The 22084-nt window shown below is 36.2% G+C and overlaps 1 protein-coding gene across 4 annotated transcripts in view; it reads left to right on the top strand.

Annotated features, from left to right (window-relative positions):
* The window catches only part of KDM4C (lysine demethylase 4C), a 299770-nt gene that overhangs the window by 192773 nt on the left and 84913 nt on the right, over positions 1-22084 (top strand). For all 4 annotated transcript variants that reach the window (XM_052700472.1, XM_052700471.1, XM_052700470.1 and 1 more), the window contains 3 exons: positions 5104-5285; positions 6185-6401; positions 7259-7335. In XM_052700472.1, the coding sequence (XP_052556432.1) occupies positions 5104-5285; positions 6185-6401; positions 7259-7335 (476 nt within the window). The remainder of the gene's footprint in view (positions 1-5103; positions 5286-6184; positions 6402-7258; positions 7336-22084) is intronic.

Below are 22084 nucleotides of genomic sequence, written 5' to 3'. Positions count from 1 at the left end.
AAATAATTTCTCAAAAACAAACATTTTCCACATTTTTGGGGGACATAAACAGTACTTAGGAATTTTCACATGACTGAGAAAGGAACATCTGTAAAATGTTCTGAGACAGTAGTATTTGTTACATCAAGTAATTTTTTATGTTCAAGACTTTCTTTGGAATGGTTTGAGAACTGATTTGTTATTTTCTTGCCTGTTTTGCATAATTAGGCTGTCAGTTTTTTGTTCACAATATGTAACTTGTGTGACTTTATGGAAACAAGAAAGCTAACTCCTCCTATACCAGTAAAGAAACTGACTTTAGAATTCTTTCCATCAATGCTGTTGGTTTGTGTTTAAAGAAACAACCAAAGTGAAACTTCCCAAGTTCAGTTTATCTAAAATACATCTACATGTAGGACTGCATAGTCTACGTGGTGATAAAGTTATTGAAGGCAATATTGTTGCCATGTTTTGTAATGAGATTCATGTACTCTGTAACTTTATTTATCATATCAATCTCATTTGACATTTTATGATTTTAGTGTGGGAATGTTGATTTTGAGGAGACCAAATAATATTTCTGAAGTCCCTGAAAGAGAGGACAAGACCTTCTATGTATTTCCATGGAAACTACTGGAGATGCAAAGAGCACAGAGATGCAAAGCTTTCTGATAGAGCAGATTCTCAGCTGCTGATCGCTATTATACAACACACTCACCACCAGTATCTATGCATTTTCACCAGCAGTGAACAGGAGCCTGCATGCTGTGCTTGTAGAAATCTGCAGCAGTGGAGGTGACCCACTGTTGCCTTTGCCAATGCTGAAGTGCACCACCTCTGCCTCATTGTTTTCACATCCATAGGTTTATCTTCCTAAATGTTTAGTAAGCGCTGATGTGCGTCAGTGGGTGCAATTTTTTCTGCATGGAATAATTAATTAATTGACACTCCTTTTACTTCATACACACTTCCATATCAGACACCATTCTGTCAAATTGCCCCTCTGCTGCCATTTGTCATACAGCAACAAAATGTAACAGAATATTGGTGGGAATGTTCAGCCTTTATTGCCATGCCACCCTATCTGCCTCTGATGTTGTAGGCCAATGTCATGAAATAGGAGGCATTATTTTTAGAGCAGCCCTCATAGACTAAGAGACTGTAGTAAGGCGTGCTGGGAAGACAGTCCTCTCTCAAAGGAATTGAAGAAATTATTACAGTTGTTACAATTTGGAAGTAATGAAGAAGGGTTTCCAATCAAAAAATAACTGGAAACAGTCTGAACATGATGCAAAGAGCAAAATTTAGTAAAAGCGTAATTTTTTATTTTTTATTTTTTTGGAAGTGGTGAAAGGTGCAGTCCGGTATGCATACGGTGTTTTTTCCTTCACTTCATTTGGAATGAAGTACAAAGTTTGAAAATACAAAGTTCTGGAAAGCAACAAAATGTTTGATGAGTGCCATCAGATTTCTTCCTGTCTGTTGCGTTCTTGTCCCTCCCCGTCTGCAAATGATTTGTGAAAATTGTACAAGGGCAAAACAGAAATAGTGGAGATCATATGCAATTAAGGTAAAAATACAGATTCCATCAGAAGTGAACCAATACAGCAGCTTACCAAAAGGAATGATAAGCAAAAAATACGTGTAAGAGATGAAGAAATATTATTGTGGAATTGATAGACATATTTTGATTAAAAAGAAGCATAGTAGGCTGAGGTTCAGGGTGAAGACTTCTGTGCCCATGGGAGATTCATTCAGCAAAGAGTAGTTTCAGTAGTTCAGTCACAGAATCGTAGAATGTCCTGAGTTGGAAGGGATTCATAAGGATCATCAAAACCAACTTCAAGCTCCATACAGGACCACCTGAAGTTCAAACCGTGTTTCTGAGAGCAGCACCATGCTGCTCCCACTTGCTGTCCCAGAGAGCAGAGCTCAGCGCTGCCCCTCTGCTCCCTGTGAGGAGCTGCAGCCTGCCGTGAGGCCTCCCCTCAGCTCCTCTGCTCTGAGCTGAACAAACTCAGGGACCTCTGCCGATCCTTGCATGCCTTGCCCTCTAGACCCTTCACCATGTTTGCATCTCTCCTGTGGAAGCTATCTGATAGTTGTACGTACTTCCCATGTTGTGGTGCCCAAAACTGCATGCAGTGCTTGATGTGAGACAGCAACGGTGCAGAGCAGAGAAGGGCAATTGCTCCCTTTGCCGGATGGCAGTGCTGGGTTTCATGCATCCCGTGGCACAGTTGGCCCTTATGCTGCCACTGCACATTGCTGACTCATACTTGTCTTGGCAATGATTGCAACTCCCAGATTTCTTTCTGCAAGGCTGGTCTCCAGCCTCTCATCCGCCAGTCTCATCTTCTAGTCTGTTCATATGTTGAAGGTTTCCCTGTCCCAGAATTCTGTTCCCAGGCTCAGAATCTGGCACTTGTTAAATTGCCCAGCCCTCTTCAAGATCTCTTTGCAATACTTGTCCACCCTTGAGGGAGGCAGCAATTTCTCTTGATTTAGTATCATCTGCAAGCTTTCTTAGAATGCATTTGAATCTTTTGTCCAGATAATTTATAAAAGCTTTAAAGAAAACTGACCCTTAAGATGAACCCTGAGAACTCCTCTAGTGATTGGTTGCCAGTCTGATGTAACTTCGTTTACTAAAACCCTTTGAGCTTGACCTGTCAGCCAGTTGTTCAGCCAACGCATCATGTTTTTTGTCTGGCTATATGCTGGATATTATGCCCAGGATAGTGTCAGAGACAGTAGTAAAACTTATTATAAAAGTAAAATAAATTCATTAAGTAGCTCTTATGCCTCATGAACTCTTGTTGGCTATGATCAGTGAATGTGCTGTATTTCAAGTATTTTCTCCAAAATTTTAATTGACACTGACGTGAGACTGTCAGACCTGTTTTTAACAGGATCTTCTTTGAAAACTGAAACGATGTTTGCCAGCATCCAGTTGAGTGGGGCCTCTCCAGATTCCTGAGACTGTTGAAAAATAACTGAAAAATCTGTCATGACATCAGCAGGCACTTGGAGTGTCCTGGAACGTACTGCATTGGGCCCATAGACGTACATTCATCCAGATGGAGTGGCAGATCCTACACAAGCTTGGGGTTGATGGGAGTTTATTATTCCCACAGCTATGGGATCAAAGGATATCAGATTCAAAGCAGATAAGAGATAGAGAAGCCATAAGCTACAAATCTTCTCAACAAATTTTGTGTTCTTTTTGCTTTCTTTACCTAGATTGATGAAATCCATTTACTGTGAGTACATAGTGAAAACATTTAAAATAATGGTAGTATTAGATTCATAGGAGAAATATGGTCAAAAATGAGTTTAGGGAAAAAGAGTCAGCAAAATTGAAGCCAGTTCTGGAAAAATGCAAGTAAGAGAAATAATATAATTGATAATTTTTAAATTTTTCTTTAGGTTAATAAGACCGTTAACAACAACAGCAACAAAAGCTATGCAGAAGACTAGAAGAGTGATGCCTGCATTTTAGTTATCTCCTCCTTATTTTCAGCTGTTTTCTTGTCGCTGTTGTTTTACAGCTATATTATCTGCAGTAAAGAACTGCTGCTGAATATTGACTTGATGACAGTTTTTTTGGCAGACATTTTGTCTTTGTCCTTCTACCTTCATTACTGGTGATTCTTTATTGAATTCATGTTAGTTCTCATGAGAGAAGAGGGAATATAAAAGGGAATAAAATTCACTTTCATTATGTATATATATTTGGAAATGTTAGGACTGCTTGTATACAATATTTTAAATCCATTTTTATTCAGTACTGATAAAAGTGCTATCAACTTCATAATGCTTTTGTAGCAACTCGTGACAATTTAACATACCAGAAGACCTGTAAAGCTACTGATTTTTTGTAAAGTGGATGAAGGCAGTAATAGGCTGAAAGAACATGATAATTCAGCTTAATACACTTCACAGCATATTTTTGTTTTTGGAATTTTCTTCTGAAATAAACTTTTTTTCCTTAAATATACCCCTTTGACAAGTTTGAGTTAGCTTTGCTGATTCTGTCCCCCCAACTTATTGTGCACCCCAGCCTTCTTAGCTGAAAAGTCTTCAACTGTATGTAAGCACTGCTGTGTAGTAACTAAAAAATCAGTGCTATCAATATTATTCTCCTAAAACTAAAGCATAGCATAGCACTATGCCAGCTTTCCAGAAAGGAAAATTAGCTCCATACCAGTTGAAATGAGGATAATGACGTCTACTTTTCTCAGAATTCCTTTTTCTGCATCTTTCTCAAGAGCAAATGACTACATTTTCAGATTACACCTATTGGATAATTTCTTTCTCTTCAGAGTTCAATCTGATTTTATTCATCTTCTCTAGAGGCTTTGAACTTCTTAAAGCCAACTTTAGAATTTTAAAATTAAGGTCTTTCCCAGGCACACTGTGAATGAATGAACTTCTGCAACAGGCATGTCCAACCCATGGCTCCGGACAGCTAGTGATTAGCCTCACACCCTGCCATCATGGCAGCAGCTCTTTCCTATTTGCCCAGGCAAAGTAAAAGGTTGTCACCCATGTTCTACAACATCCACAACATTTGGAAGAGTTGAGACAGTTTTTAATGTTACGAACAAGGATATGAATACAATTTTTAGTTGAAGAGCTACTGAAATACTTTCTTTAAAGTAGTCAGCTTGTGATGTCAAAGTGCTTTTTTGTGTGCTTGTCCTGATGCATAATTTCTTTAGACTTCTGCATTTGTATTCACTCTCAGACTTTCTTTAGCATTGTTTGGTCTCGCTATTAGTGAACATGACAAATTCAGTATTGTTTCTTTCCCTTTCAGGAAAAGAATATGTCAAATTGCTTGCTTTCATAGAATCACAGACTAGTTGAGATTGACAGGGACCTTGAGAGAGTCTGTCTGGTCCAGCCCCTGCTTAAACAGGGAAATCCAGAGCAGGGTGCCCAGAACCATGCCCAGGTGTCTATTGGACCTGAAAGGAGGGTGACTCCACAGCCTTTCTGGACAATATGTGCCAGTGCTCCATCACCTGCACATTAAAGAAGTGTTTCCTGATGTTCAAACAGAACTTGATTTGTTACAGTTTCTGCTCTCTACCTCTTGTTCTGATTTTTTTCTTTAAGAACTGCCTGAAACTGCATTTACTGAAGAGGAAGTTCAAGAGACAGAGACATGGGCTAGGCCTCTTGTCCACCTTTGGCAGACAAGAACACCTAATTTCAATGCTGAAAAAGAATACAATGCATGTTGTGCAAAAAAGGAGCCCTACTGTGCAATTTGCACTCTTCTCATGCCATACTACAAGGTAAGCGAGATCCTTAGAGTTTCATTTCTGAGAGGAGAATGAAATAGCTGCCCAGCTTCAGCATTTCCCGAAAATTGCTATTACATTAGAAAGAAGTTAAAGTTACTGATTTTGGCTGTATGGGGAGTAAATAAACTCAATATTGTTAAAACTAGAGATGATGCTTGATCCACCTGCATTTATCTTTTGTTACAGACAGTGTATGCCTTCTGCTTGCGATTTATTTAGGATTGGTGTTAGTGCATATGTGCTTACATACAGGTTGCATTTTTGCATACATAATACATACATACACATACAGAAAGTTGCATTTTTGAAGGTGATTAATCCACACAGGTTTATATCTTTTAGTTACTTCCTTATATGTCCATTGTCAAATGCCTTTCATCAAAACTGCTTCCACAGCTCCTTCCTACAGTGCTGAAAAAGCATCATCTCACAGTACTTGGGCCTTCTCAAGAACAGTATTTCCATAGAAACCTTCTTATCCAGGATACAATTTGATATTGGCTTATGGAATTTGTGTCAAACATCAGCTAAAAACGCTGATACAGTACTAATTCAGCAGCTACTGAACAGGAAACCCCTTTGTCTGGGACTTGGAAAAAAGACCTTTTGCACTGGATCCAGCTAAAGGGCTTAGTGGGAGTCAATTGTACTGTATCATTGAACGCTGTTGCAATAATGCTAATTTTCAGACTGAGTGCTTTTTTATTATTTGAATAGTCAAGGAACTATAGAATGATTGTGATAGATAACCCGCAGTAGTTAGTTTTCTTATAAACTGTTACATTATTAATGGAGGAGCAGGGTGTGGAGAAGGCATTTGACCATAATTAAAAAAGCAGAAAAAAGGACTCTTCTCTTTTTACTTAAATGTGATTTTATTTTATTTCCAGCCAGAAAATCTTGATGAAGAAAATTCTACTTACAAGGAAGCAAACTTAGAAGAAAAACTAGTGATTGAAAATGAGAAGTCTAGACCTCTTATTCCAGAGATGTGTTTTATTTATAGCGAAGAAAACACTGAAAACTCTCCATCAAATGCCTTAATTGATGAGGATGGAACAAGTCTTCTTATTTCCTGTGCGAAGTGTTGTGTACGAGTACATGCAAGTAAATACATTACTATTTCAGTTGGTAGCAGTGCCATTTCAAATTTTGTTTTATCGATAAGTAATAGTTAAGTAAGCTTCTGCTATGTCTAAGTAAGCACTTGAAAAACATTTTCCATAATTAATGCTTGAAATCACTGGCTGCATTTTTTTTACCCTACGTTAAGTGTTCTGTTATTTGTTTCTGGTTGCTCTGAAACTAAAGAAGAGTTAGTTTTGCAGTTTTCATTTAACTGTGGGCAGCAGAGACTTCTGATTTTTTGTTCAACACTAAGCCTTTAAGTTTACTCCTTATATTTTAAACCCATCTGTGATAGCGTTTCCTTAACAGGTTGTAAAGGTGAAATCCTTTTAAAATTGAGGATCTGTGAATATCTCCATTAACTATATCTCTATTAATTATTTAATACAGCAATTTCCTCCACTTTACATCCTTAATTTCAAGTGACTGATTAATGCATGATTTTTCTGTAGTATCTTCTACATATAGTAGGACTTGAATGCTTACATCTAAGAAGTCCTTAAATGGAGATGCAGTGTAATTGCGTAGAATGTCAGTACATTGATTCAGATTGTACCTTGTTATTGCAGGGAGAACTGATGATTTGCTACTGAAGTTACAGAAAATAAAAAAATACCCTGCTGTGGCTCTTCTTTTTTTAAAAGTTTGGAAGTCTGGGGAGGCTACATTCACACACACACACATACACACAAACTGTAGAACAGCAATAATCCTAACAGTGGAAAACTTTCCTTGATCACAGTCTATGATTTACTGGTGTTTGTACATAGCTGAATTGTATGACATCATGATTAGACATACAGAATATATTAATCAAATCAGCTCTCTCATTCTAGGTTGCTATGGTGTTCCTTCTCATGAAATCCATAATGAATGGTTGTGTTCTCGATGCAGAACAGAAGCATGGACAGCTGTAAGTTTTACGTGTTGTTTGGTTATCTAACGCGTTACAGATTAAGTATAGAATAAACCCTGTTTCTGTGCTGTTTTTCTTAAGAAACTTTTGTAGAGGAAACGTGTTGTACAGAATACTAGATTTCAGTGTAAAAAGTTACTGAGTTTTGAGAGATGAACTTGGAGGTTTACACACTCAAGAAAAGGGCCTTGCAAACAGAACATGCATGTGTATAAAATCTTGTTCATGGAAACAATTGGCAATTTAAGTGCGCGTAATAGAAAGAAAATGAGATTTCCTCTAAATATTTTATTATTTATTCAAATATGTCTGTATGGGCAGTTAGAGAAAAGGGAAAGATAATAATAAATTACAATCAAGAATGAAATCATTCTTTTACAGCATTTAAGGTTTACTGTGATGTACAGACAGAAAGAAGTTTCACTTCTGAAGCACCCAAATGCCTATTGTTAGACCCTAAAAAATACAATATTTAGTAGTTTATACAGCTGGGAATAAATAGAAAAACAGTTGGTAGTTAGTAAAACCCCTAAACATGTATCCACTTAAATGACAACCAGTTTAAAATTCTGTTCTACCAATCTATTAGCTACCCTGGTAAGTCATATGATATTTGTTTTCCTTAAAACAGCTTGAACAAATGTGATAATCAGTTTTTATGCCAGCACAGCTTTTCTTTATTCAGTTAAAAACATGTATTTCAAGTGCATTAAATCTTTTAACGACATGATAAAACTTTTTATATATGTGAAAGAAGAGATGAGGATTCGAACTAGAGGAAAATAAGGTGTCACTTTTTCAAACATCGTTTCTTGCAATTGTGAAATGCACCTGTAAGAAATTCAGTGGTAGTGCTAGTGAAGTTGAAGTAACTATAAATGTAAAAACTTTTTCTGCACTATCAACATTTTAATTTTCTTTTGTGAATGCTGGGAGGAAACAAAAGCAGAACTGATACTTTTACTGCAAGTATTACCTAAGCTGGGGAAAACAAAATGAAAAGAGTGGCTTGGAACTGCTCATTACAAGAATATGGTCCATTAATAATGTTTAGTCCTGTGTTCTCTCAGTGCATAGCTATTAAAATATTTATTGGATCAATTTCTGTCTCTGTAATGTATTCTCATTTTAGAAGGCAAGGCACTCTTACTAGGTAGAATCCAATTTTCATCTTGCATAGGTAACTAGAAAATCTTGTTATAGCTTCCTTATCAGACAATCATGAGTTTTAGGATCTTTGGAACTACTTTTGTGATTGTAGTGCTAGAGTCAGGGGAAGGTCAAGGGGAAAAGAAAATGTCTACACTAGCAAATGAAAGTTTACTATTAACGTGGAATATGACTGTCAGTTAAAAAGGGGTAGACAGCCCCACTGCTAATCAGAAACTTGTGTTAATTTCCTTTCAGAGAAGATAGAGCTATGATGAATCAGTGAATTCTAAGAATATTCATATTCATGAATGACATCAATAGGATTGATATTTTCATTAAAAAATAAAACAATTAGAGCATTAGCTTGAAATCTGAATTGCTATTGAAATGGTAACATTTGCAGAGATATTTGGAGAGCGTCTTGTTCTTTGTGTGTTTGTCATAGTGTGTATATTTATCAAAAGTCACTGAAAAACTGTAAAACAAAGTACAATCTAAAATTTGTTAATACTTGATGTAGATAGTTCTGGGGCTTGGCACTGAAGAGAATATAAAAACTAGAACATAGGAGGTTCCATATGAATAGGAGAAAGAGGTTCTTTATCTTGAGGGTTACAGAGAACTGGAATGGGCTGCCCAGATTGACTATTGAGTCTCCTCTGGAGATCGTCTGAAGCCCACTGGATGCTTTCCTCTGTAACCTACTGTAAGGAACCTGCTTTAATAGAGTGGGCTGGGCTGGATGATCTCCAGAAGAGGTGCCTCCTAACCCCTACAATTCTGTGATATACACAATAGTATGTGGACTGTAACAACAAAGATAATGATGTCATGACTGACTTGAGTTTTAATTTTATAGAATCACAGGATGGTTTGGGTTGCACCTTAGTGACCTTTAAAGGTAGTCTAGCCTAACGACATTGCCATGGGGCAGGACATCTTTTACTAGACTAGAATGCCCAAAGCCCCATCCAGCCTGGAACTGAGTATGCAACATCTACAGCTGCTTTCTGCGATTTGCTCCAGTGGTTCACCATCACAGCAAATAATTTCTTCCATGTATCTAATCTAAGTCTACTCTTTTTAGTTTAAAGCTATAACCCTGATCCTGTCACCATACTTCTTGCTAAAGTGTTCATCCTCATCTCTCCTGTAGTCCCCCTTCAGGTACTGAAAGTCTGCAATGAGGTCTCCCTGAGACCTTCTCTCCTGCAGGCTGAACAACCCCAGCTCTGTCAGCCTGTCTTCACCGGAGAGGTTCTCCAGCCATGTGATCATCTTCATGGCTTTCCCCTGGTCCAGGTCCTACACTGAGAAACCCATGCCTTTCTTATGTTGAGGGTCTCAGAGTTGAATACCATACTCCAGGTAGAGTCTCATGAGAACAGAGTAGAAGGGGAGAATATATCGGTTATTTTAGTTCTGTCTGGTCACTCTGTATTCTGCTTTCACCCTTCCTTGTGCATGTTTCCTAGCTTTCTGTCTGATACTCAATGAGGGGAAATGGTGGAATATGATAGGTAAAGGAAAATTTGGGCAGATTCAAGAGTGAGCTAATTAGAATTTTTCTTTGGTCAACTTCTGGGCAAAAATTTCAACCAAAGACAGCATTCCTTTGTCAAAAATGAAGTGTTTTCAGAATTGTATCTGGACTCATTAACATCTTACATGCAAAGAATTATGGATGTTTTACTGAAGATTTTTTGTTTTATTCTATTACAATGCATACAACTTTCTGAAAATGAGGAAGACCTAATTTGTATGGGAAGCGTTTTTGCTCATATTATTTGAAGAGTCGAGACAAGGTATTGAAATAATAACTGGAATTTCAAAAACATACATAAAATAGCCAAATTGAACTTATTTGCAAAGTGTTTTTAAAGTTTGCTTTTTGCAAAAAATTACACTTCAGAAAATGGAGAAAAGAAGGTTATAGGAGTGGAAAGCAGTGTTGCCAGGTAGTATATATGCCCATTAGGACAATTTATTTAATGCAAACTTCAGCTATTACTTTTAACTGAGTTGCTGTTAAACTTAATTAACACAAGCTTTTATGTGTATTGATACACCTACAAATCTGAACTGTTAATGCCAACAACTTGGTTTTTATATACCTCTGATTTGGTGACCTGAGTAAAATGAAGTGGTGCCCTGCAAAATCTCTTCGTTTAGAAATGTCTGTGGATTAAAATTTGTCATGAGTTGTAATTCAGGGGAATTTTACTGAAATGCTGAAGATTGATTAGATATATACTAGAAAAGATGTGTTCCTGTTCTAAGATCAGATGTCTGAAGTATCAGAAAAAATAAATCAGTCATGATGAATTTAGAAACTTCAGTAATGTTTGCTTATCTATACACTTTATTTTTGTGTGCAGTCTTGTTAGACATTTTTTTTTCCCTGGGGTTTTTAATCTAGCATCCCTCACTAATAATAAATTTGCTTAAAAGTTGTCCTACATAGTTGGCTATCTTGTATTTCTTTTTATTACTTATCCTTGTTACTGCATATCAATGCAAACTGATCATTGTTAGTTGAAAGATATAGAAATGATAGATAGTAGATATGAAATCTGCAAGTGAATTTAAATAGGAAAAATCCAACTATCAGGGATACAAATGGTGCTGTTATTTACTCATATGTGAATGCTAGCCAATTCAGTTTTTCTTTTTTAATAGAAGCATCTTTCAAAACTCTTGAGATGCTGAAGCAATCTCAGAAGTATTTGTGGTAATCTCTGAGAATTTACAAAGCTTCTGTGAGGTGCCTGGAAAATTTAGTACCCTTTTTATAAAAGTAGGGTGTTGGTGGTCTAGGGAATTCTGACAGTCAACCTAGCTCGTATTCAAAGGGAAATACTAAGCAAATGATGAATCTGTCAATTATTTCCAAACAGCCAGGCAACAACAAATGATATGTATTTATAGAAGAAGTGCCTTATATCTTTTTTTGCCATGATAGCTGCTGTGAAAAAGAAACAAACTAAAAATTTGATTCATCCTAACTTTCACGGACTTTTGGTAATGCTTTAAATTCTGTTACTGAAGCCACACAAGAATGATGACCTAGATGAACAGCTGCCAAACATACAGCTGTATGGATCTGTTTTCGACACTCAGTATCTCAGGCCACCATTTGTCTTATGTTACTCAGAGGGTAATAACCTTCTCTGCACCATTTGCTGATTGCTCTTCATGTCCTTATGAAGCATATGTGGAAAGCCAGAATGGTCTATTTTAAGTAATTTAAGGTCATTATATAGGAGATGGGGAAATATATTTCATATGAAACTGCCAAGGTGTTGAACTTATGCAGTATGTCATAGATTTTTCCACAACTGTCTATTGTTTGCCAGGTGTTATTCAAAATATTCTTTCTTCATTCCTTTCAGTATTTCAGAGACGAAAAAGATAAGTACAGAAGCATTCTTAATGAATTTTCTGCAGGTACCATGGACCCCGGACATTTTATAGGTTGAGTTTTACTATGTAGGGTTAGGATTACTATTTTAGATTTGATCTTGCTGTTTTGTAGAGTGGTAATAATGTTACTGTATTGACTGAATTCAGCAGATTGGTACAATTCTTGTCAGTGGCTGGAAACAGAGCAAACTCCCTGGGGAAGTGGATATGGCATCAAACCATCTGTAGTTCAAGAAGCATTTGAGCAACACTCTCAGTAATATAATTTGAATTTTGGGTGATCCTTTGTAGAGTCAGGGATTTGACTCAGTGATCCTTGTCTTCCAACTCGGGATATTCTATGATCTGTACTTAAAGAGAAGCTATCAGTTGTGCCCAAATAAGATAGGCACATATAATAATAATATGCCTGGCCAGGCAATAGTTCTTGCTGCCTTCCAGAATTGTGAACACTCTGGTCACAAAGTTATCAGTTCTATAAATCTGAAGCATCAGACCAGAATGTTTAAGCTTATACCAGGAGTGAAGCTTGAAATGCATATGAAATTATCTCTTTATTCTCTTCATGTTTGATGAGAGCCCAGCTGATCAACTATGTGGCAGTGAACACAAATGCTTCAAAAAAAAAAAACCTCATTAGATTGAATGGGCTGAAAGATAATGACATGTAATTAAAAGCTTTTTTTTTTTTTTTTTTTTTTATAAGGTAAAAAATTCTTTCAATTATTTCTCATAGATGTCAGCAGTTCTGTAAGGGAGGGCTGAAAAGGGCTTGTAAGGGAGGGCTTGTTCAATATAGCTGAGAGAAAACAGGAAGGAAATAAGTAGTAGTGTCATATGCAAAACAATCAGAATAAATCAAAGACAAACATTATCAATTGCCTTTCCCTCAGTTTAGGGACAAGATAAAGCTGTAGCAGCTTTAAACTTCTTCAACAGAAGCTTGTGTTAATACCATGACACCTTGCAAAATTTCCTTTCTGAATATAGTGAAATATTGGAATGTAGAGATTTTGTAGAATTTACTCTTTGAAGACTCTTGAAAGTATGATAGAAAGGCATTTGTCAGGAGTAGCTGAAGAAGCGCTGATTATGCCTCAAGTCAGAATAATGAAATAGACACTGAGGTTACTTTTTTCTGTGATTCTCTTTTGCCTGTTTGAGCAGTAGCATTAATTGCAAAGCTATGTAACTGTGACTACAGTTCTCAAGGAGGAAAAAATCATCAGTTTGATAAACAACCTGAGTGTATTAGTGTATTTTTGTTTGCAAGCAGTTCCTTACTGACGTCAGTGTTATTAAGAACTACTGATACTTATTTGGGTCCTATTTGTCATTTTAACATTAAGCTTCTGTTTCTTCTGGTTAATAACTTTAGATTGTCCTAGAAGCTGTCATCTAATCTTAGCTTTATTCTTAAGATACATGTGGCTTTAACTATTCTTGAAAAATGTTTTTTTAAAAAGACAACTGCTGGGCATGTCAGGGCATAACATTTCTTTTAAAAATGGGCATTTATGTTGATCATGCGAGCTGCAGCTGTAAGTTTTATGTTGCCTTTGAATTATATTTGTTTTTTTTGTTTTGTTTTTTTTGGTTTGTTTGTTTTTATAAAATCAGGTTTTTATCTGTATATCTTTTTTCTCTATCTGCTGGTATGATATTTTATTATATTTGAAGTTGCTTTGTAGTACCACAGACATCTCTGGAGAGGGAGATAGAACTAAAATAAATTACTTATTGGTATGACCTTTTAAACTGGGGGGAGTATAGAATGAGTATTATTTTTATTCCAGCTCAGACAGCTCAGACTTACAGTTTTTGTATGAAAAAAATGTGTTGATCTTAATTCTTGTTCAGGGTAAGCATTCATTAACAGAACCACGACATCTTGTGGAAGATGTGAGACTGAGATCTGTCTGACTTGTAGGAATTACATACCCACAAAAACTCAATTCTTGCTTTAGAGAAAGTTGCAAAATCAGAAGATTTTAATATCAGAAGTATTTGTTGCCTGTATTTTCCAGAATATCTGAAATTTGATTTGCTTTCTTGGCACAATTATTCCTAGAAAAGGGAGACTGAGCTGAGGAAGACCTGTTTGAAGAATTCTCTTCTGGGTAAAACTTTAAATCTTGAAGGGAAAACTGGTTGGGAAACAGAGAGAAGGCAAAGTTTTGTGCATTGGAGAATAAAATGGATGTTATGAAAGAAAAGAGCTTTACAGATCTTGACTTAGACTTTGTAATTCATTTCACATCAGGGATGGTTGCTTTCAATTCCTTTGCTTAAACTGTGAAGTTTTGTTGTTTGCTTTGTAGATAATAGTTTCTTAAACTTCAATCAGTTATATTAAATTTATAGAAAATTTGAACTCTACAAGGTTTTTGTATATCTCTTACGATTTTGTAAAAGGATGAAGGGTGAAAGCATAGGAGTCCTAGCTGTATTAGTAACTGAATGAGATTGCACTTTATGTGAATCCCAATGAGGAATGTTATTAAAATTTGGAAATAGCAAAATGCATTAGTGGACTCATTTTTCATAGCCAGACTTTTCTGTGATGATAATATAAATGGAATTCCCCAAGGAAAACTGCGTTTGAGATTCAGAAGCGTACTGTTCTCTTGCCTTCGTAGCTTCTCTAAGTTGCTGAAATAGCATGCTTTACAATACTTAACTTTTTCATCTTTTGGGATGCTCTTGGAACCATGATAATGTATCTTTATAGTCTAATACACAGTAGGTCCTGTTTGATAATGATTATTGACAAGTGGAAGGCTGATACGAAATTCATATATGCTAATGGACAAAAATAGCCATAAATCAATCTTCTCAGAAGAACAACAAAAAAAAATTAAATAATTTAAAATAAGTCATCTGCATGGCTCCTGAAAGTGTAACTGTATTCATACAGAGTGTCTTGATTGAGAACAAACGCCTCATTAATCTTAAATGCTTCAGCTAAAGAAAGCTAGTGAAGTCAGGATGAATAATGACTGGCATTATGGAGAATGCAACGTAGTGTACAGTGTGCAAGGATGTAGTCATCTAGTAGCTGTAGTACATAAACGTAAGTACTTTTATTATTTAGAGGACAAAAGGATTTTGGACAGGAAAGAGAAAGATATGAGTAAGTGACGAAGTGTGCTCCACTGTCTTACTTCATAGTAACTTCATTGTTAATAGCACACCTGGGGAAAAAGTGTAGATTTTTGCAGATTACTGTAACCTTTTATAGTACTACAGAAATAATGCAGCATCTAAACTGGCCAGTTGGCACTGATTTCAAGAACTGTATGTATTTCAAACATCCTTTGCTGAGTGTAAGTGTTAAACAGTGTAGCGCATTTTTCTTTTTTTTTTCCCTGCAGATTAAGCTTTCTAGTGCTTTATATTTCTAATGCTTATGTTCAGTCTTTTGATTTGTATGTGTTTTGTGGTTAGAGTACATTGGCTGACAGATTTTTTTCTTTCTTTTTTTTTTTTTTTTTTTGCAAGGCATTTGAAAAGTAGCACATAAGAGCGTTCTTCATTCAAGCCCAGAAACTACCCTGTTTCACCCCACTAAAAATAATGATTTTGAATAGTCTTTTTATAGTCATGCCCTTCTCACTGGTACAATGTCAGCAATTCTATTATAAACTCCTGTTTTCACAGCCTGATAACTGCCAAGATAACTCATTACATGTGAGTTGGCATAAAGTGTTTTAATTTTCAGACTGATTTCGTTAGCAAGCTTTAAAGCATTTTGATGTTGTTGATAAAGAGAAAGTTCTGGAGTGAGTGTAAAAAACTGCTTTTAGCAAAAAAAAGACAGATTTCCTGCATTTTCCTTTTTAGAAAAGTGATGCTAAATTTTACCTATCTATCTGTCTGCTACCTTTTTCTTTCCAAACCTTCCCTGCAAGAAGATTACTTACTTGGAGGACCATAGTTGCTATTGCTAATCTATTTATCTAATTATTCTAATCAGAGATGGAAAGTATTGAATTTCTGGTTTTGGTATTAGCGTGTTACCAGGACATGCATTGCTTGTAAGAAAAGTCTTTGACACAGTTTATTTTAGAAGATTTGTAAATACTGAGTTTCCGTGGTACTGTTGTAGAAAATGAAGAGTATTAAATCTGGGCAATATCTTTGTAATCTCAGACACAAAATCCATTTAAACCTTCAGATCACAGGATAGTTAGGGTTTATAGGGGCCTGTGCAGATTATCAGGTTCAACCCAGTGCTAATGCAGAATAACACACACTAAGTCTGTCTGCCTAAGGAGGAAGACTCCGTTACCTCTGTGGGCAAACTCATTCCAGTGCTATGTAATTCATACAGTAAGGAATTGCTTCTTGAAATTCCCTTCTATGCTGGCTTGCCACTGATAACCATGTGAAAAGGCCTGGTTGCCTTGAGCACCTCTGTATTTCATAGATTCATAAAATAGTTTAGATTTAGGTTGAATGAAAATGTATAGGTCTCCTAGTTCCAAGCCCCTTACCATGGGCAGGGACTTTACACCAGATCAGATTGTTGAAAGCCCTGTCCAATCTGAAGCTGAATACTTCCTGGGATGGGGCATCCTCAGCTTCTCAGGGCAACCTGTTCCAGTGTCTCACCAGCCTTTTATTAAAGAATATTCTCCTAACTTCTGATCTGTATCTCCTCTCTTTTAATTTGGAAATATTCCCCTATGTCTTGAAATTACCAGACCATTTAAAAGTTGCTCTGTATCATCTTTACAAGTTCCCATTAGGTCCTTGAAGGCCGTAAAGAGATCTCTTTCCCTTCTCCAACCTGAACAAGACCAACTGACTCAATCTGTCTTCATGGGAGAGGTGCTCCTGTCCCCTGATCGTCTTTGTGGCCCTCCTCTGAACCTATTCCAACAGCTCCAACATGTCTTGCTTGTGCAAAGGAGCCCAGTACAATTTTTATGGGCAGGGAGAAGGATAGAAATAGCCAGTAGCAGAATATCCCAGCACAGTGGTGCTGATTTCTTGAAAAAACAGCTTTTCATCTACTGATGTTTAGATTTTAATATTTACCATTGTTTCCAAATACTGTCTTACAGTAATAAGAATAATCCTATATATATTTTTATCAGTAGAAATGCTGTCATTCCATTTTTGTTTGTGTGTTTGCTAATTGCTTAACTTCAGTGTCGTGGTTATTTCTGCAGTCTCATTCTTTTGAGGGAAAATAATTACTTTTGTTTCTTGTACCCTTGATTCTTAGTATTTATTTGTTTGTTTATTTAAAACACAGCTAAGCTCTGTCCTTTAGGCTTCTCTTTAAAGGTGAGGATATCTGTAATCTTTCTTGGATGCTTGGAAACAGTTAAGTGTTACAGAAAGTGCTTCCTATTAGGCCCCCAACATTCTCCATGTCACACCCTCTATGTTTTTGACTTCAGATGTACATGTTGTGACAAGAAATGACACTATTTAGGGCAGTGTGGAAAGATTAAAATACTCAGAAGTGGACAGGTTCTGAAAACAGCATTTGCCAATGTGTTAAGAGAAAAACCGACTTTTTTTTAATTACAAAAAATGGAGATACCAAAATAAATTAGATAGGGACATCAGATAAGTAAGGAGACACCAATGCCAGCTGAATTAGTGCTATTCAGAGATGTTATGCTGGGTATTACAGGTCAGTTAGAGAAGGTGAAACACTTAGGGCATTTTTTGTTCAAAGGCTGCTCTTGAAAAAGCCAACCAGAACATTCTGAGGAACACAAAATTTGTTTCTTGGCCTTAACCATAGAAATTGTATCTATGTCACTTGGTTGTGGCAGAGTTCAAGATTAGATACTAGTTTTAAGTAGTTACAATTTTCTACTAACCAGCTTGTAAATATGACTAATAAGTCAGCATTTCTTTAACAGTTTTACAGCAGAACAGTCTTAAAACTGAAAACAATTGTTCTGATTTCTCACTAGAAATATTTAGGACTGTTAAACACTAATCACAGTCAAAAGAAGCATAGGAGCATAGTTGAGATAAAAAACAGTGTTTTATGAATTGGATAAACAGTGTCCTGTTTACTGAAGCAGTGCTAAAAACATTATAAATGTCTTCCTTGCTTCAGTTTACCACACAAAATATGTACTTATTATAAACATCACAGAATGGTTTGGTTGGAAGGGACCTTTAAGATCATCTAGTTCCAACACCTCCCTCTAGACCAGTCTACTCAAAGCCCCATCCAGCCTGTCCTTTAGTGCTTCCAAGGAGATGACATCTGCAACCTCACTGGGCAGCCTGTTCCAGTGTCTTCAACAAGGCCAAAAGTGAATACCTTGGGAAGAATGTAAACCTTAGGTAAGCATTCCCTAATCCTCTCCCAGTCTATAACAATATGCAAATAGGAAACTGCCGTAGCCAAGGGCAGTGTCTGTCTATTTGCTCACTAGAAGGTGGCCAATGATGAATTTTTTTAATGAATTTCTTGTTTAAATGGTGTAAACTTCTAGCATTCACATGTGGCAAATTTAAGTCACATTTTGTGAAGAATGGTTTGGGTTTTTTTTGTCTATCTAGGATTAGCTGCTTTCTGTTGTCCTTTGATAGCAACCGCCTGGTTTTTGTATTGGTCTACTTAGTGAAGTCTTTTTCCAAGCCACTCATAATTTTATCGGCATTTCTCATACTCCACACTTGTCTTTTCCTTCCTGGCCTGAACATCCACCAACCTGGTTAATTATCTTGTAGTTACCACTTGTTGCAGGTGGTGCTAACTGAATAGAAAGAGTGGATTTTTTTTTAACTAAGGTCCATAAGAATAAGAATAGGTAGAAATGAACAAAGTTTTGTTCAGTTATTGAGATACTCTTGAAAACAGGGTGCAGCTGAATAGGGAAGAATTCAAGATACTGAAGCTAGAGTACAGATACAGGAATATGGAGCAATCATACCAGTCACTGCTGTAGAAGTGTTTCTGAGGGTTGTGGTGCATGCAGTTGTTGCTGTTCATAGAGGACATGCATGTTGGATCTGCTATAGTGAATTAACACAAAATCAGCTAATCCTGCTCTGCTTGACGGTGTAGATTATTTGCTCTCGTTGCGTTTTAGAGGAAAAATGTGACCTCAAATGAAAATAGTGAGTAAAAAATTAGTGATAGTTTAACGTAGTAAGAAGCTGCAGGTGGAAGCTGGCAAAAATTAAAGGAACGATCTGTTTCTCATTTTTATCATGCATAAAGCAAAAAGCAAAAAAAGCTTAAATGACAGCAGAAAAGCTTCAGGTTAGCTGCTGGCAGGAATGTGAAAGGACTGGAAGAGATTGTTAGATTGATTATGGAAACTGTATCACCACGTTTTTTTTAAGAATTTGGAAAAATGTCAGACATAATTAATTAGGAATAATATATGTTTTATTTACACAGTTTTTATCCACCCACACATATTTATTTCCTTGAACTGAGTAAACATTGTTCCTTGGAGATGCCATTGTAATTTACAGGGTCGCAGAAGAATAAAGAGAGCAGTTTAACAGGAAAGAGGATCAAGTGGAATAATGTTCATAGTTGTCCATAGGAATAACCATTATTTGACTGTTACTTTCCCTCACCCATGGCTTGACTGGATTCTGTTTCCTTGCTGTATCAAACTGCTTCCTGTTCACACAGAATGGTACTGCTGATGTAGTGTGTAAAAGCCTTTCTTGAGAGTGTTACAGTCATTATGACTTTGAATTTTGAGTGCAGAAAGCATGCAAAGACAACCAAATGCATTCACTTTAACATATAAATAAGTGTGAACAGATTTCATTGTTGTTGTTCTTGTGTTCATCCATGCAATAATAATTAGTATGCAGCTATGCTTGAATAATGGCGTATCATTCCAGTGAAGATGTTGCATCTTTTGGATGTATGTATCAAAGAGAATTTGGTTAATTCACATTGACTTTTGCTGTGTTTTATAGCAGTGGCTGAAACAGACAAATGGAAAATAGACTAGATTAGGAATGGTGGTTGCAAAATTCACTGTTTAATTGTAAACAAGGAAAACCGTGCAGTCCAGAACCTGTGAATGTGATTGTTATGAAAAAAATGCATTGTTTCCACTAAAAATCTAAAAGACGAAGCAAACATTAGTGTAATAAAGACTGTGAATTATATGGGAATGGCTTAGTTTATACAGCTATTGGAAAAGAGTGTTTTCTTTTATAATTCTAGAATGTTATGGTGATTTTTAAGCAGGTGAGCAATTAAAAAAATTCTAAGGTTTAATTATTAGATAAGTGTAAAATAACGTGCATAAGAAATTATTATTTAATGCAAATACATATGACGTAAAATTACTTGCTTAAAAGTTTTGCAAAGGAATAGTGAATAAGGTGATGCTACAGTGAGGCTCTACATTGAAGTCTGTTGCTTATCCTGAATTGTATATGCAGTGAATACTCGTTCTTTCTGTATGAGGAAAGGGTTGTAAATGTTAATGTATGTCTGATCTCACGGCTGTCCATAGCAGGCACATCTTTACCAGAAATATTAGTACTTCTAATAGTTGCTTCCCCTGTATTTTCGTTGTTTGCAGTATGCCAAAACTGGAGATAAAGTAATGGTCATATTGCACAGATGTAGGACAATACTTTGCAAAGCTAGGATATAAAATCTGAAAGCCTTCACTTCTGGGCCTGTCCACACATGTTTGCTATAAACACTGATGACATTTTCAAGTTCCTACAGTTGGTATCTACCACAGAATGACCGTGTGGTTATTGCCACCATTACTGCCTATGCACTGAAGACTTGTATGTGTGGATTTCAGTTCCTACAGGCCCTGCATAGGAAAAAAATGTCAAGCATCAGGCTGCCACTGGGAATACATAAAGCAACTTTCTCTCTCTCTCTCTCTCTCTTCTTTTTTTTTTTTGCCTTTCAACCTCGTACGAAAGCTCTGTGCTATACTGGGTAAGAATTATGAATTGCAGTGTATAGTTCAGAATTCTTTATATTGTGTCTAAGAGACAGGAAAACAGAAATTTGTTTGTAATACCTTATGAGTATTTTAGTGTAATCTATTTGTAGAATCGTTTTATAGCCTTGGATTTTTTCTGTAGTTGCATTGAGAAACTACACAGCAAATGATCAGATTAAGGTTTTCCTTAAAAATATCTATTAGAAGCAGGAAAGATTCATTCTCATTCTAGTATTGAATTTCAATGTAGGCTAGAATAAAAAATAAAATCTCACAAAATAGAGGCTCTATTTTATTTTATTGAACAAGAGTAATCTTTCATATAGCAAATAGAAAAAAAATAATTAAATTAATTAATTAAAGCAATTTAATAATTATAGACAAACAACAACAATTACAACAAAAAAAGAGAATCCACAAGTGAGTGATCTGCTGAACTTTCAGTTTGAAGGGAGATAAGGAAGTAGTTCCCCACAAATTTTTCAGTTGAATCAGAGTCATATTCTTTTCAAGAGTCTGCAGGTGTTATTCATCCCCTACACTGTAAGCTTGCTACTCCTGCAGAACTGCAGGAATTTATCCATTCTTGAATGAATGTTCCATTTTGAATATTTTGTATGCTGCTTGGATCATTCATTTGATTTCTCGTGAGCTTGCCAACTTAATTTTAATTTTCTCATCTTGCATCCCACTGTCATGTTTAAAACTAAAGCATTCTATTGGTCAGTAGCTCATGACAATGGTTGGCATGCTCTGCATATGAAGATCAACATTAATAGCAGAAAAGATTACCCATTTCCTCGTGGAGTTTAAAATGAATCAAAGGAAGAGAGAGACTTTTCTTTCACTGGTTTGTAAGAAAGGATCTAAAGAGAAACCATATGGAAGAGGCTGCAGTGCTATAGAATTAGCTATAATTGTGCCCCATTTAGCTTCTATCTGGTTTTGGTAGGAGAAGATTTCATTCGATGAAGTGTGAGAACCCCACAAAGATACAGCCGATTGAGTAAAAGTGTTGGTTTTGCAAGGATCAGTTTTACTTACGCTCCAACAGTCAAATGGAAAAGTCCTGTGGATTTTTAGTATAATCCTATTGACTTGTTTGCTGATCGAGTCTCTGTAAAATTACGGACAGTAAATATTGAAAAAGCCACTCAGTTCTGCAGGAGTAGCCCTTTTATGGCCATTTCTCCTCTCTTGATGCAGAAACTACCTGTTTCTGCTCCTTTGCATGCCAGAAAGGA

This window comes from Tympanuchus pallidicinctus, unplaced genomic scaffold, assembly GCF_026119805.1.
Source record: "Tympanuchus pallidicinctus isolate F22 unplaced genomic scaffold, pur_lepc_1.0 scaffold4, whole genome shotgun sequence".
Lineage (NCBI taxonomy): Eukaryota > Metazoa > Chordata > Aves > Galliformes > Phasianidae > Tympanuchus > Tympanuchus pallidicinctus.
This window is presented reverse-complemented; position numbering and strand designations above follow the sequence as displayed.